At 42.4% G+C, this 14,479-nt stretch overlaps 2 protein-coding genes, 1 non-coding gene and 1 pseudogene across 3 annotated transcripts; 1 reads left to right on the top strand and 3 right to left on the bottom strand.

The window, feature by feature from the left end:
• Positions 1–659: 659 nt before the first annotated feature.
• LOC135531168 (H-2 class II histocompatibility antigen, E-S beta chain-like) lies at positions 660–6,360 on the bottom strand. Its single transcript, XM_064959284.1, has 5 exons — positions 5,142–6,360; positions 1,919–2,191; positions 1,511–1,792; positions 1,282–1,395; positions 660–1,188 (listed from the first exon to the last, which is right to left on the bottom strand). Exons 1-5 carry the CDS (start codon positions 5,203–5,205, stop codon positions 1,133–1,135), a joined length of 789 nt encoding a protein of 262 aa, XP_064815356.1. The 5' UTR covers positions 5,206–6,360; the 3' UTR covers positions 660–1,132.
• A 67-nt stretch (positions 6,361–6,427) lies between these two features.
• Positions 6,428–8,208, bottom strand: LOC135531169 (H-2 class II histocompatibility antigen, A-Q alpha chain-like; annotated as a pseudogene).
• A 1,527-nt stretch (positions 8,209–9,735) lies between these two features.
• LOC135531170 (INO80 complex subunit C-like) lies at positions 9,736–14,111 on the bottom strand. The gene is given in 6 exon segments (XM_064959285.1): positions 9,736–11,812; positions 11,944–12,011; positions 12,207–12,318; positions 12,425–12,541; positions 13,790–13,914; positions 13,917–14,111. Coding segments are annotated over 6 exon segments (645 nt in total). The 5' UTR covers positions 14,008–14,111; the 3' UTR covers positions 9,736–11,680.
• trnat-ugu (transfer RNA threonine (anticodon UGU)) lies at positions 10,725–10,797 on the top strand. The gene has a single exon. It is a non-coding gene; the product is annotated as a tRNA-Thr (tRNA).
• Positions 14,112–14,479: the final 368 nt, after the last annotated feature.

Genomic DNA, 14,479 nt, shown 5'->3' with positions numbered 1-14,479 from the left:
ATGAGTGAAAACAATATGGAGGATGTTTTCTTTCAAATGGCTTTCATTATTTTATTTTATTTTTTGCTTAAGTGTCCATGAAGGAAGGGAAAGCATGAGGAAGTAATTTGACTTATAGCCTTATATAGCTTTTCGCTAATATAGACATTTATAAACTGGGTAGTTTGGCTTCTGGATGCTGATTGGCTGAAAGACGTGGAATATCCGATGGTATGGTTGCTTTCCACTGCTTAGACTTTGCATGAATCAACCAACGGTTGCATGACTGTCGACTGTGTCCATCGACTTGTCATCGACTGACAGAGTGCTATAACATGTGGTTAGCTGAAAGGTGAAATACCTATCTAGGTGTTGTAAGATCTGGCAGCGTCTAAGCAGTGGGACGTGACGTGAACTACAGGTATGATGCAACATTTCTTGTTTACAGTCAAATTTATGTTGGTAACTTGTTTATGATAACAATAAGGCCCCTTGGAGGTTTGTAGTATATGGCCAATATGTCACTGCTAAGGGCGGTATCCAGGCACTCAGCGTTGTGTCGTACTAAAGAACAGCCCATTGGCATGGTATATTGGCCATATACCACACCTCCTTGGACCTTATTGGTTAAATATAGCCTACCCCTTGCGAATCTATCAACAAATACCCAAACAAATGAAAACTGCAAAATAAAACAATTTTAATTAAAGACAAAGCCAAGTTAACAATAACATCAGTTGCCAATACAAACAAGAATTAGAATCAAAACCTAAGGATGAACAATTCCATAAACCAATCTTGTTTGTCGCATCTGAAAATTCCTTACAAAATTATATCCCAGATCTAACGTCTCAGACAGGATGTGGACATAGATATGATGAAGTTGGCCACTCGGCGCCTTGGGAGTTTCTGGCTGCAACCTCTCCTCTCCTCCAATGCAAAAGGCCTGGGAGACTGAGAAGACATTGTGCTTGGAATGATTAAGTGGTAGTCTGGGTACCAATCTTTTTAGCTGACATTCCACTACTTGACCTCCTTGGCATATGTTACGGAAAAGGCAACAAGAAGTGGAATGTTAACTAAAAAGACTGGTACCCAGACTAATTAAGTGGGTTCAGATCACAACCTTCAGAAGGCAGACTGGTGTGGCCCACTAGATGGTGCCATAACTTTCTGGCAGCGCCATGGTCGGCACCAACACTCGTCCTTCTGAAAGAGAACGAAAAAGATAAAGTTGCATTTCAAATTTGGACTTGAAAAGTATTTGGTTGTTTTGACATAGAATAGCCTGTGTCTCCTCACCAGTAGATTTCTTCCTGTAGAAGATCAGTCCAGCTGCTATAAAGACCACCCCCAGCAGCAGCCCACAGGTCCCAATCACCATCTTATTCTTCTCAGGACCAGGCATGGAGGGGTCTGTAATCACACAAACAATTAAGACATACATCTTATAATAAATAGACTTTTAAACCCTCCCTCCCAAGCACTCGTATCTCATTCAGACACTCCAAGTCCACACACACAAACTTACCCCAGTCATACAGTTTGGGCTCAGTGAGGCTGAAGTGCTCCACCATACAGGTGATTCTCTCTCCAGGTGTGGGTGTGTACTCCAGGTGCGAGTGGATCTGGTAGGTCCAATCCCCATTGACCAGCTCCTCTGTGGAAGTCACATTTGAGGTCACTTCCTGTCCGTTCCTCAGCCACGTCACTCTGATGGGTTTGGGGTAGAAGTCGTAGGCGCTGCACACGAGCATGGCCAGGTGTCTGGTACTGAACGGCTCCACTGACCTCAGCCTGATGTAGGGCTCAACTGGAGAGGGAATAACATACTGGGTTCATCAGGGCTCGCCTCACGCTCTTTTCATGATGTTCATCTATCTCATCTAGTATGTACTCCTCCTTATCACTACCATTGAGTATGTACTCATTCACTCACCTGCCTTATCTAGTAAGTACCCATACACCACAGGAACGTTGCTGCTGCAGTATTTCTTCATTTCGTCTCTCCTCGCGGCCAGAAAAGCAGGGCCTTTGCAGGCCGTTTCAGTGAAGTTCTTCATCCATTGTGTGTAGACTGTACATTTCTCTGTTGTGCTGTTGTATTGTCCCAGTAACTTCTTGTTGCCGTAGACCTGCAGCAGAAACTCAATATCACGGGGCTCCTCGGAGCTGAACCGACACCTCATCTCAAAGTGTCCAAAATAGCCATCTGTCAAATAAACAGTCACAAACAAGATGAGATCTGGAGGCCTCGTTTCTCTTCTTTCATAATATCATCTGATCAACAGACCAGAGAAAACAAATACATTCTGTGGATTTCACTCTTTATGTATCTTTGTCTATAGAAATATAAGATGGAATAATTCTTTATCAAAATACAAACATGTTTAGTGCACGATTTCATCAGTGCACGATTACAAGAACGCAGAGGATGACACACTTTGGCCACTATATACTTAAATCAAGGGTGAAATTGTAGTGTAGATATTGGAGGGGGGGACGACGACGACAAACAGCAGACCAGGGGGTCCTCCCCTGCAATGTTTTTGGACATTTTAAAATGCATTTCCTGTGATTGTACACAGCTTGACATCACTTATTATGCCTCTCGAGGGTTATTTGGAGGGTTATTTTGAAAACACAGTATAAGTGGAAAGTTGAAGGTCCCTCCCCCCAAAATAAAAAAAATAATATAATTTTTAGGGAAAACAAACTTTGGGGGGGGGGGAGAGACAGCAAAGAGAAAAATTTGCAGCTTTATACTGCTATTCTACACATTTTGTCATGAATCAGAGACAATGTTGAAGTTTGTAAGGTGATTTCTTGCAATTCTACACATTTTGGGCAGAGAAAAAAATGCTATTTTATAGCTCATCTCATGCTATTCTTCAGATTTTTTCCCCTTCAGTTTTAAAGCAGGTTTCCTGCTACTCTACACATTTTGACATGGGGCTGAGAGAAAATGTTGCCATTTTAAAGTAACTGTCCAGTGAAAATCTCCCTTTTAAAAGTGAATATTCTGTTAACTCATTCTGTTGTTGGGGTACACCCACACCACTCTGTTGATGGGGTACACCCACACCACTCTGTTGATGGGGTACACCCACACCATTCTGTTGTTGGGGTACACCCACACCATTCTGTTGTTGGGGTACACCCACACCATTCTGTTGTTGGGGTACACCCACACCATTCCAAAACTGTATGGAAAACGATTTCACACTCATTGTAATTAATTATATATCATATAAATCTGGAAACACTGGACAGTTACTTTAAAAGTAAAATTTGGGCAAAACCCCCAGCAAAAACAACAGCTTAAAACTGTATAACTGATCAACCCACCATCATACCAGGTCATGTAATGTCTAAAAAAAAACTAAAATGGATGAATAAGATATTTGGCTACATTTGGCCATTTCTTACCGATCTCTACAGCTTCCATCCAAAAACACATCCTGTGAAATGATATCAATACATACTGTAGTTATTCCTTTAAAGAAAATAATGTATTTTTCACTCTGTACATTTTTCCTGACACCCAAAATGATTCGTTACATTTTGAATGCTTAGCAGGACAGGAACATGGTCCAATTCACGCACTTGTCAAGAGAACACATGGGCATCTACTGCCTCTGATCTGGCAGACTGACTTAACACAAATGCGTAATTTGTAAATGATGTCTGAGTGTTGGAGTGTGCCCCTGGATATCTGTCAATTTTAAAAACAAGAAAATGGCGCCGTCTGCTTTGCATAATATAAGGAATTTGAAATTATTTACACTTTTACTTTTGATATTTAAGCATATTTTAGAAATTATATTTACTTTGATATTTAAGTATATTTAGAACCAAATACTTTTAGACTTTTACTGAAGTAGTATTTTACTAGGTGACTTCCACTTTTACTTGAGTAACTTTCTATTAAAAAGGTATCTATATTTTTACTCATGTATCACAAGTGGGTGCTTTTTCCACCACTAGACTTCATTTCCTTCAGTCTCTCTGTACAGAGACCACAAACAGCAGCATTAATGTTAACTATCCCTTCAGTCTCTCTGTACAGATACCACAAACAACAGCATTAATGTTGACTATCCCTTCAGTCTCTCTGTACAGAGACCACAAACAACAGCATTAATGTTGACTATCCCTTCAGTCTCTCTGTACAGAGACCACAAACAACAGCATTAATGTTGACTATCCCTTCAGTCTCTCTGTACAGAGACCACAAACAACAGCATTAATGTTGACTATCCCTTCAGTCTCTCTGTACAGAGACCACAAACAACAGCATTAATGTTGACTATCCCTTCAGTCTCTCTGTACAGAGACCACAAACAACAGCATTAATGTTGACTATCCCTTCAGTCTCTCTGTACAGAGACCACAAACAACAGCATTAATGTTGACTATCCCTTCAGTCTCTCTGTACAGAGACCACAAACAACAGCATTAATGTTGACTATCCCTTCAGTCTCTCTGTACAGAGACCACAAACAACAGCATTAATGTTGACTATCCCTTCAGTCTCTCTGTACAGAGACCACAAACAACAGCATTAATGTTGACTATCCCTTCAGTCTCTCTGTACAGAGACCACAAACAACAGCATTAATGTTGACTATCCCTTCAGTCTCTCTGTACAGAGACCACAAACAACAGCATTAATGTTGACTATCCCTTCAGTCTCCCTGTACAGAGACCACAAACAACAGCATTAATGTTGACTATCCCTTCAGTCTCTCTGTACAGAGACCACAAACAACAGCATTAATGTTGACTATCCCTTCAGTCTCTCTGTACAGAGACCACAAACAACAGCATTAATGTTGACTATCCCTTCAGTCTCTCTGTACAGAGACCACAAACAACAGCATTAATGTTGACTATCCCTTCAGTCTCTCTGTACAGAGACCACAAACAACAGCATTAATGTTGACTATCCCTTCAGTCTCTCTGTACAGAGACCACAAACAACAGCATTAATGTTGACTATCTCACCACTACAAGTGTCTATAATGGCAGTCATTTTGCAAAGCTCAAGACGATAACTGAGACTTTGGACTGACTTTGTGTATCTTGATCAATTCAAAGTCATTCTGTGGTTCCTGTCAAACCTGATCACATCTATAGGACAGGAGCAGATTTTTACTCACCTACTCCAGACAGAGAGGAGAAGAGAAGCAATAGGTGGATGGACGAGAGATTCAGCACAGACATGTTTACTTCTCAGAACGAGAACAGAGTTAGATACGTCCTTCTGTGTCTCTATGTGGTTAATGTTGGCCTGTGGCTATAACGGAACGGAATGAGGAATCAGATTGATGGACCAATGTCAGTCCAGTAGGGAAACAGCTCTAAAGTCTTTCAGGAAGTCATGTTATAATATTGCTATGCTCTGTCTCTCACTAAGCATATCACAAAGCACTGCAATTCATGACTGATGTGTAATTACATTACCAGCTAAAATATTGCAATCAGATTACAAATTCTTTTGAAAAACTAGATTACTTCTCGAATTACTTTTAAATTCAGGATCGATGTTTGTGAAAAAATACATTGACACTTTGTTTTCTCAATTTCATTCATTTCAGCGTTGAAAAATTGTGCAAGTTGAAGTTTGTCCGCCTGAGCGAGTATGACCAGAAGTCAGAGACCACTATGACACACCAAATGTGTTGGATGGATCCTTTGTCTTTTTCTAACGCCTCTTTATTAAAGGGAAAGTAATGCAAAAGTAACTGAACGTAATCTGTTAGTTTGGGTAATTCAAAAGTTACGCTACGGATTACATTGACACTTAACTAGTAATAGATTACATTTAGAAAGTAACCTACCCGACCCTGTTTATGATTATTGATTTGACACCAGGCAAAGTCCCATACCAATTATTGCATACAATAAAACTCTTATTCCTGTCACTGTGTGTAAATATTAACCAACCTACTACTTTAGTCTTGTTTGAGTCTCTATGGTATTGGTCCCACAATAGCTCAGACATGTTCTCCCATTCTCACTCACAGTTTCAGTACATTGTATAAAAACTTCATACTTCCTCCTGTTAACCACACAACTGATAGTTAGTAGTAAATGGTGAAATGACATTAAAGTTTGATCATGTAAGTATTGATGACGGAGGGGGGAACTACCCACTTGCAGTGTACAATGTAAAAGACGGGAACAATTAATGAATGTGATCCATTCATGTGTCTATTATAGTTAAACGTCTCAGGTTGGGTGCATATTTATGATACCTTTGATTGTTTTCCCCAAAAAATATTTAAGATTTTATTGACATGCAAAAAATTAAACCGTTACAGAGTAGTTAATAATATTATTTGCACTGGCGTACCACACACTCTCTGCACCCCCCCCCCCCCTCTCTCTCCAAAAGAAAAGGTGGGTACACCCTGGAGGTCAGCCCCCCCCCCCCCCCCCCCCAGATAACATATGAACATGTCATAAGCCATGGCAAAAATGTTTAAAATGACAGGAAATTAGCTGCTAAACTTCAACCTTTTCTCTAAGCCTCAGAGCAAAATGTGTAGAATAGCAGGACATGTGCTTAAAAAATGCAAATTTCTCTCTGTCCCATTGCAATATGTGTAGAATTGCAGGAAACTAGCTTTAAAACAGCAACACTCTCTCTCAGCCTCATGGCAAAATAGCATGAGATTAGTTATAAAACTGCCTATTTTTCTTTGCCCAGTGGCAAAATGTGTAAAATTGTACGACGTTAGCGGTTTCCCCCCTCAACAAAAAATATGCAACTGCGGTACGCCACTAATTCTGTCACATTGTTTACCTACAACTGCAAAAGAGGATTTTTTAGATTTCATATATGTCACAATTCAGTTAAACTGTTGTCCTTTGACGTACAGGAATGTTCCGGTAGCCACTCCCAACAGTCCCAGAGTCAGGCCCACTCCACAGAATACAGCAGGACCAGCACTGGACCCACTCACCTCATGTATCTTACACTCTGGGGGACAAGAGGAGAGCGGTGCCATTAACACATTGAAGAAATACATATTTCAACTATTATATATTACAGTGGCAATAGTTTGAGGAAACATTACCCTGAGTTTCAGATTTTCTTATATCTGATAGGCTTCCAAAGACCAAAGATAATTTAATAAATACCCTATTTAGAGAAACAGTTTCTCACCCCAGAACCTGGTTTTGGGGTCCTCCAAGGCTGTGTGCTCCACAGTGCAGGCATAGACATCCCCCTCCTGTGGAGTGAAACTCAGGCTGGAGAACTGGTGGAACGTTCCATCTTTATTAGGATAGTACCGACTGAGAGACGCTCCCTCAGTCACCTCCAGGCCATTCTTGGTCCAGTTGACTTTGACAGGCGGGGGGGTAGAAATGATTGGCAAAGCAGATAAGGGTGTTCTCCACCCCCAGCACCTCCTCAGCCCTGGGGTAGATGGTGCTCTCAGGGGCATCTGGGGGGGGGGGAATACAACCACTAGCTTTAAAATCAATCTCTCACTGTAATACAGAAATGTCACTTTTCATCTTCGTTTTAATTATTGTCATAAAGTTGATTTGCTCTTTACCTTTTACCTCAGGTGGACACTTTTCTTCTAATATCCAAAGAGCCAAGGCATCCTGACACAATCGTCTGCCTTTAACGGCATTCTTGTAGAAGTTACGAACAGTGGAGCTTGGGAATGGCCCCAGGAACTCAGGCAATGTCCAAACTTCCTGTCCACTCTGGAAGTCAGCATATACCACTTCCTCCCCATCCATCTGAAGCCCCGCCTCCGCCTCCACCTTTGTCTTCTCAAGACAGCCCTGCACATAGACGGTCTCATGAGGAACTGGAAACCCAAACAGATAGCATACAAGTTCAGTTGACTGATAAATACACCAAATCATTTACATCAGCTTCAATCTTTACAAAGTGATTGAACCAAATACTGGTTCAAAGTCTATTTTAAACCGTTATTACACTTCATATACCCAGTACCTTGAATAAATTAATATGACCCTGGCCCTAATTCAAATGGCATTAAAATCCATAAAATACTTACTTTCTGCCGAAGTGCGGACGACCGCAGTAAGAATGACAATTGCCACAGAGAGGTTCATCTCTCAGTTCGTGAACGTGTGGGAGAACTCTGCCGAGAACAAGGCACTGACAACTCCAGTGCTGGTCCTTCCTCTCGTTTACAGATACTAATGCTGAACATGCATTACCTAGACTAGAACCAATCAGAACATTTATTTCACTCTCACTCTGTATCCAGGAGGAAACAGTTTACAGACCAGGTGTCTCATTTATAAAACTGGGCGGGAGATTCACGTCAAAAGGTGGCGTACGGACAAAACACAGAAAGTGTTTACATACAAAAATATTCTGATTTTTAACAGTGCGTATGCAAGTCCCACGCCGGTTTTCCGTTAGAAATCACAATCAACTCGAAATTTGGCGCATGTGAGCGAGCGTCTTGTCCCACCCTTTTAACGGCCATAGTTGCCTATGAATAGTCACTGACTGCATGACAACAAATCCCGACAAAAAGGCAATAAAAAGAAACATTTCACCCAGTGTGAAATGGAAGTTCTTGTAGGGGAGGATGAAGAAAGAAAATATATGCTTTGGTGGACATAGTGGGGCTTTACATGTGGCGGACGCTGTGGATGCTGCTGGCTCAGAAATGAAAAGGTGGTCCGACAAAAGTGGAGGTCAAAAGGTGCATCGCCTTACAGTGTTCTGCCACGGCGGAGGAAAGGACACCGGAGCTCAACCCCCTTGCCGGTATTATAGGGGAATCCCTCCTGAGTAGTGACGGAGGGGGACACGGACATGCAAGACGCACCGGATGATCCAGGTACGTAAATAGTATTCACACGTTTGAAAAGAATAAAGCAGATGCATTCAAGTTGTTTAAACATTTACACATTCTATTGTTTTTAGTCTGCGTGTTCTAGCGGGTTCGGTGGCGCTGCAGAGCGGGAACTGAGTGTTCTGAGTGCCCCCAGCCCCGGCGTCTCCACTGCACCTTGTGCGTCAACCCTCCAGCAGCCGTGTCCTCACAGATGCAGTCCTGCAAACGCAAAGAGACACCATCAACGCTGTTAACGAGGTTGCCAAGGAGTTTAAGTGCAGGCACGGCTTTGTTTGTTCTGGTGCTTCTCTGTAAAGTTGGGCCCACTACAACACAGATCCAAGAGAACAGCTCTTGGTAATGGGAACCAGCTCATAAGCCACTCCTCATCATTGGCCAGTAGATCTTGCTGTTCTCTGATAAGCCGCTCTCGCCAAATCTTCCAACAGTGCCAAAGCAGCCATTGTGCGTCATTACGCATTGTAATTGCATGCATTTTAATAACCATCCATGTGATTGTCAAAGCTACCCAATTGCGTAACACCTTCAGGTGTGGTAATTACCCTGACTGTAACTGATAGTTCTGCGCAACGAACATGTGATAACAATATGAAACTGTGCACTCGTATCTGCACGACTGAGGCATCGTAAACGGCTTCAGTTTAAACAGAATTTGGACTGTTCACTAGTATTTATGAGAATAAATTTCATAACATTCATGTATTGTTTAATAATTACAGATCCAATTAAATGATTCCCGATTAAACTGGACCACATGAGGGGTTCTTTGCAAAAACATATCTCCGTTTGTATTTATCCTAAATCGTGTCTTTGGTGTGTGTGAACTCCAGGTAACTCATACCATGAGGTAATATTTCGATTTATTTCACACATTTGTATTAATTTCAAAGCGTTTCTTGAGTTTCCATCCTTCTGCCCTCGGAGTCGTAGTTTCTCATTTCTCGAGTTTGTGTGTGTACATGTGGGCCAAAGTATCCATGGAGGACCGCACATTCTCCCGTCAAGTTTTTTTATTTTTATAAATCAAAGTTTGCTTAAAGTGACGTACGCCTTCTGTGCGTAGCAACGTTTATAGAGGACTCTGGCACTATGTTTAAGCAATAAGGCACAAAGGGGTGTAGCATATGGCCAATATACCACGGCAAGAGCTGTTCTTATGCGCAAAGAGGAGTGCCTGGATACAGCCCTGAGCCGTGGGATATTGGCCATATACCACAACCACCAAGGTGACATATTGCTATTATAAACTGGTTACCAACGTAACTCAAGCAGTAAAAATACATGGTATCATACCAGTGGTATATAGTCTGATATACCACGGCTGTCAGCCAATCAGCATTCAGGACTTGAACCACAGTTTATAATCTTGTTTTAAACACTTTATACCACCAGGAGGCACTGTCACATCACCTACTGTATTTCTCTATTTTAGAAGGCAGGATAAATCCAGTCTTCTTCCATTAGCTTTTTGATCAACTCTTTGAAATCTTGTTTGTTTTTCCTGGCCCAGTCAAGAATTTCATAAACAAAGCTGTCTGAATGGTCAAACACAGTTCAAACTAGACTGAACGATAACAGAAAGACACAAGCCGAGATCCAGCATAATCTTGTCTCTCTGGGTAGCTCGGAGTAATCTTTCTGCCCAACTGTCATTGATAAGCCTCAACCTTGTCTTGGGTCTTAGTATATCTCAATGTGGTACTCACTTGATATAATTTACAATGGCGGTTCGGAAGGCTTTGTGGGATCATACCGGCAGCTATCGTTACTTGTATTTATATAAGGAGTCTGACATATTACTGAGGTGTGGCATATGCACTGTAGCCAGTATGGGTGTGGTATTTAAATAGCATATTCTCTGCATTGCTATACAGGTAAGGCTCCATAGCTCAGTGGTTAGAGCACTGGTCTTGTAAACCAGGGGTCGCGAGTTCAATTCTCGCTGGGGCCTGACATATTTTGGCCCAGCTGGTTTGTGACTCTGAGACCAGTAGCACCTGTTGTCATGCAGCAGCCATTGTACTGTTGCTCTCTACAGTTAGCCAGCAACTCAAACTAACCCAGCCCTGGAAAACACATTATGAAGTCTCTTCTCTACTTCATCTCCCAGTTTTGCTCCCAAGCAAAAGGATAACAGCGTCCGAAAGAGAAAGTCATCTTTCAAAGCTGTCAAATCTCATTACAGCAGGTGATTACAGAATGTGGCACAACTAGTTTGTTCAGTAAGGATGATAAGTATTTTGTTTTTTAAATACATTAAAAAACAGGTAACAATATGTTGAGTGTTATCTTACAGAGGGCAGATAAAACAAGTAGCAACACTATCATCATACAGCAACACAACAAACACAAATATAATTTCAGACAGATCAAGGAGCAATCATCATAGGAAGGTCAAGTTATTCACTCTATTGTTTTTCCTGTAGACAACCAACTCAGAATGTGTAGACAGTAGCCAACTCAAAAGGTCTGTAGACAGTAGCTAGCTCAAAAGGTCTGTGTAGACAATAGCTAGCTCAAAAGGTCTGTGTAGACAGTAGCTAGCTCAAAATATCTAAGTAGACAGTAGCTAGCTCAAAATGTCTGTGTAGACATCCCCATCATGACGTCAGCCAGATTGGGAGTGATAGTCTCTCGACACTAGAGGCGCTTCCCTTGTTGTCGAAAGGGGGCCAAAGTTATCCATTGGATCCCTCTCTCTGTAACAGTCCCTGTTGGTCCCTCTCCTTGAGTGTCTCAGACACCTCCTAGACATTGTTCCCCATAATGGTCAATGTCCCTCCCGGGCCAAGACAGACACACGCTGAACTCCCATCTCCCAGCAGGCCTTGCGGTCAGGGTACAATGCAGGTGGCCTTGCGGAGCGCCAGGTAACCGGTGACGGCGTCAGTGGGGAGCAGGCGCAGGAAGGAGAACTCCTCAGATGACGTGAACCTCAGCTTGGTCTGGGGGTCAGTGTAGTTCGCCTGACACATGGACACATAGCATAATGCAGAGTGAGTGTGTGTGTGTAGTTCACCTGACACATACAAAATGACAACAGCTCACAGAGAGTCCATAAACATGTGTGAAGACTGTATGTGTGTCAGTTACTCACAGGGAGTCCAGAGATGTCTGAGTATTTCTTGGTTGGCTTCAGGGAGGGAGGGGCTTCGATGCTGTAGTCTGAACACAGAAGGCTCAAAGGTCAAATTCAGGCAATCAGAGAAGGCTCAGAAAGAATCAGGTCAGAAGTAGCTTATAGTTACACAGCCGTCTGTTAAAATCCCCAAAATGGCTGTTCATTTTCACTGTAAACATCTTTCAAAGCAGAAACATTGACCCAAAACATCTTTCATACACAAAGTCAGACACACTCACAATTGGGGTCATTGATCTTCCAGGGTAGAGTCCGTTCCACTGCAAGAATCTGTTTCAGGTTTTTCCAGGTCCGGTTCTTTTTTCCTGCTGCAGCTCCCCCTATCCCTGAATGCTGTAGAAAGGGGGGAGAGGAGTGAGGCCAAGACAAGTGAGGGAAAGACAGAAAATGCTCTATCAACCAGTTATCATTTCACAAGTGTCCCCCCCAGTCTGCTCACCACAAATATTGGGTCTTTGAAGGGCAGGGGTTTGGCTGCTGGTTCCGTTGTGGCTGGACCTACAGCGTCAGACACGCCCACTGCCTTCCCCTCAGACACTGCCTCCACTGCAGTCACCTACAGGGTCAGTTTAGCAGAATGCAACATTTTGGAATGTTTAGATAGAAATATGCCAGTGTAACGGATGTGAAATGGCTAGCTAGTTAGCGGTGGTGCACGATAATAGCGTTTCAGAGACCTTGACGTAGTGGTTCCCCTTGCTCTGCAAGGGCCACGGCTTTTGTGGAGGGATGGGTAACGATGCTTCGTGGGTGTCAGTTGTTGATGTGTGCAGAGGGTCCCTGGTTTGAGCCCGGGTATGGGCGAGGGGACGGACTAAAGTTACACTGTTACACTATGTTTATACAACATGCCTCTCTGACATGTAAAATAAGTGATCATGTAGGCTCTATTCATGGCATTTCTATCTGCAATGTTGTTTGGCAACTGAACTTGGCCCAGGGGACAGCTCAGCTGTTACATAACTAGCTAGATCAACCAGTTTGGACAAAGTGCAGCCAGCATTACAACCATTATGTAATCTCCCTACTTTTCAAGTTTTTTGAGTGATCTTTGGTGTTTAGAAAAACAAAAAAGAGATTAGAGTTTTTGACTGCAGAACGTAGATCATAGTTTTCAGTGGGACTGATCTGGAGATGATGAATACGAGGTTAAAAAGTGGTGAAGTGAGGCTTTAACCGCGCACCCTAGTCATGGACTGTTCTCTCTACTACCTCAAGCCTAGGTCCAAAAGGCTTCATAACAGCTTCTACCCCCAATCCGTAAGACTCCTGAACAGCGAATCAAAGGGCTACCCAGACCCCTCTTTTACACTGCTGATACTCTCTGTTTATTACCTATATATAGTCACTTTAACTCTACCTACATGTACATATTACCTCAATTACCTCAACTAACCGGTGCCCACGCACATTGACTCTGTACCGGTACCCCCTGTATATTGTTACTTGATATTTATTTATTATATTGATATTGTTATTTTACTGCTGCGGATTAACTACACTATATTATTTAATTACTTTGATTTTCTATTTTTTACTTAACTTCTTAAAGCATTAAGGGCTTATAAGTAATCATTTCACTGTAAGGTCTACCTACACCTGTTGTATTCGGCGCATGCGACAAATACAATTTGATTTAACTGTATTTTTTGTAATGGGAGGACCCCTTACCACGACCAACAAAATTATTGTTACTATATCATCGAAATCAGATCAACATTTGAATTGGTCTGTCTATTCCTCTGCATATGTAGTAGCCTTCTAGCTAGCTAACTAACTAACTAGCTAGCTTCGGGGAAACTACCTGTGCTTGTGTCGGGTTTGCGATGGGCTGAAATTTCTTCTTCTTGCTGTTGTTCCCACTGGCGAGTACAGCAGGAGAGGTGGCGGTGTTTGCAGGTCTCTTCTTACCGCGGAGCCGGCCAGGCTAGAAGCCAAAACCAACGTCTGTATTTTACCAGCTGGCGAAGCCGTTACCCTGACCGCCCCTTCTACACCCGGGCTATGGTTCGGAGAAGCCATTTCTCTGTAAATGATTTACGCAAAAAGACGGTTAAAATGTTCATAAACACATGTTCTATTGTCATTGAAAATATTTTTCTCGCAATCACTTCCGGGTCAAAACTAGTTCTAACGGCCTTCTTCTGTAAGGTTTTATGGCAGACTACAACCTACTCGTGTTTTTTGCCGCCATCTACTGTTTGGCTGTTTGTCAGCCTACTATTCTGCATTATTAATTCATTACACTGTGAAGAATTTCCCTACCAACTAACCCAACAACCTCACCACCACCACAGGACCCTATCTGATCCTACACCAGGCCAACAGCCTGGTAGGACAGGACACTATCACTAACAGCTTGTAACTCTTCTGCAGTACAATCACGTCAGTGGCTGCTGCTGAGGGGAGAATGTCAAGAACATAGCAAATGGAATGGCATCAAACACCTGGAAACCATGCGTTTAAAGTATTTGATACCATTCCACGGATTCTG

The sequence above is a fragment of the Oncorhynchus masou genome, unplaced genomic scaffold, assembly GCF_036934945.1.
Source record: "Oncorhynchus masou masou isolate Uvic2021 unplaced genomic scaffold, UVic_Omas_1.1 unplaced_scaffold_1539, whole genome shotgun sequence".
NCBI lineage: Eukaryota > Metazoa > Chordata > Actinopteri > Salmoniformes > Salmonidae > Oncorhynchus > Oncorhynchus masou.
This window is presented reverse-complemented; position numbering and strand designations above follow the sequence as displayed.

Coding starts and splice junctions, on each gene's coding strand:
- LOC135531168 (XM_064959284.1), bottom strand. CDS start 5,205: ATGTCTGTGCTGAATCTCTCGTCCATCCACCTATTGCTTCTCTTCTCC. Junction 1,793..1,918: donor GTACTTACTAGATAAGGCAG/GTGAGTGAATGA, acceptor TTCCCTCTCCAG/TTGAGCCCTACATCAGGCTG. Junction 1,189..1,281: donor CTACAGGAAGAAATCTACTG/GTGAGGAGACAC, acceptor GTTCTCTTTCAG/AAGGACGAGTGTTGGTGCCG.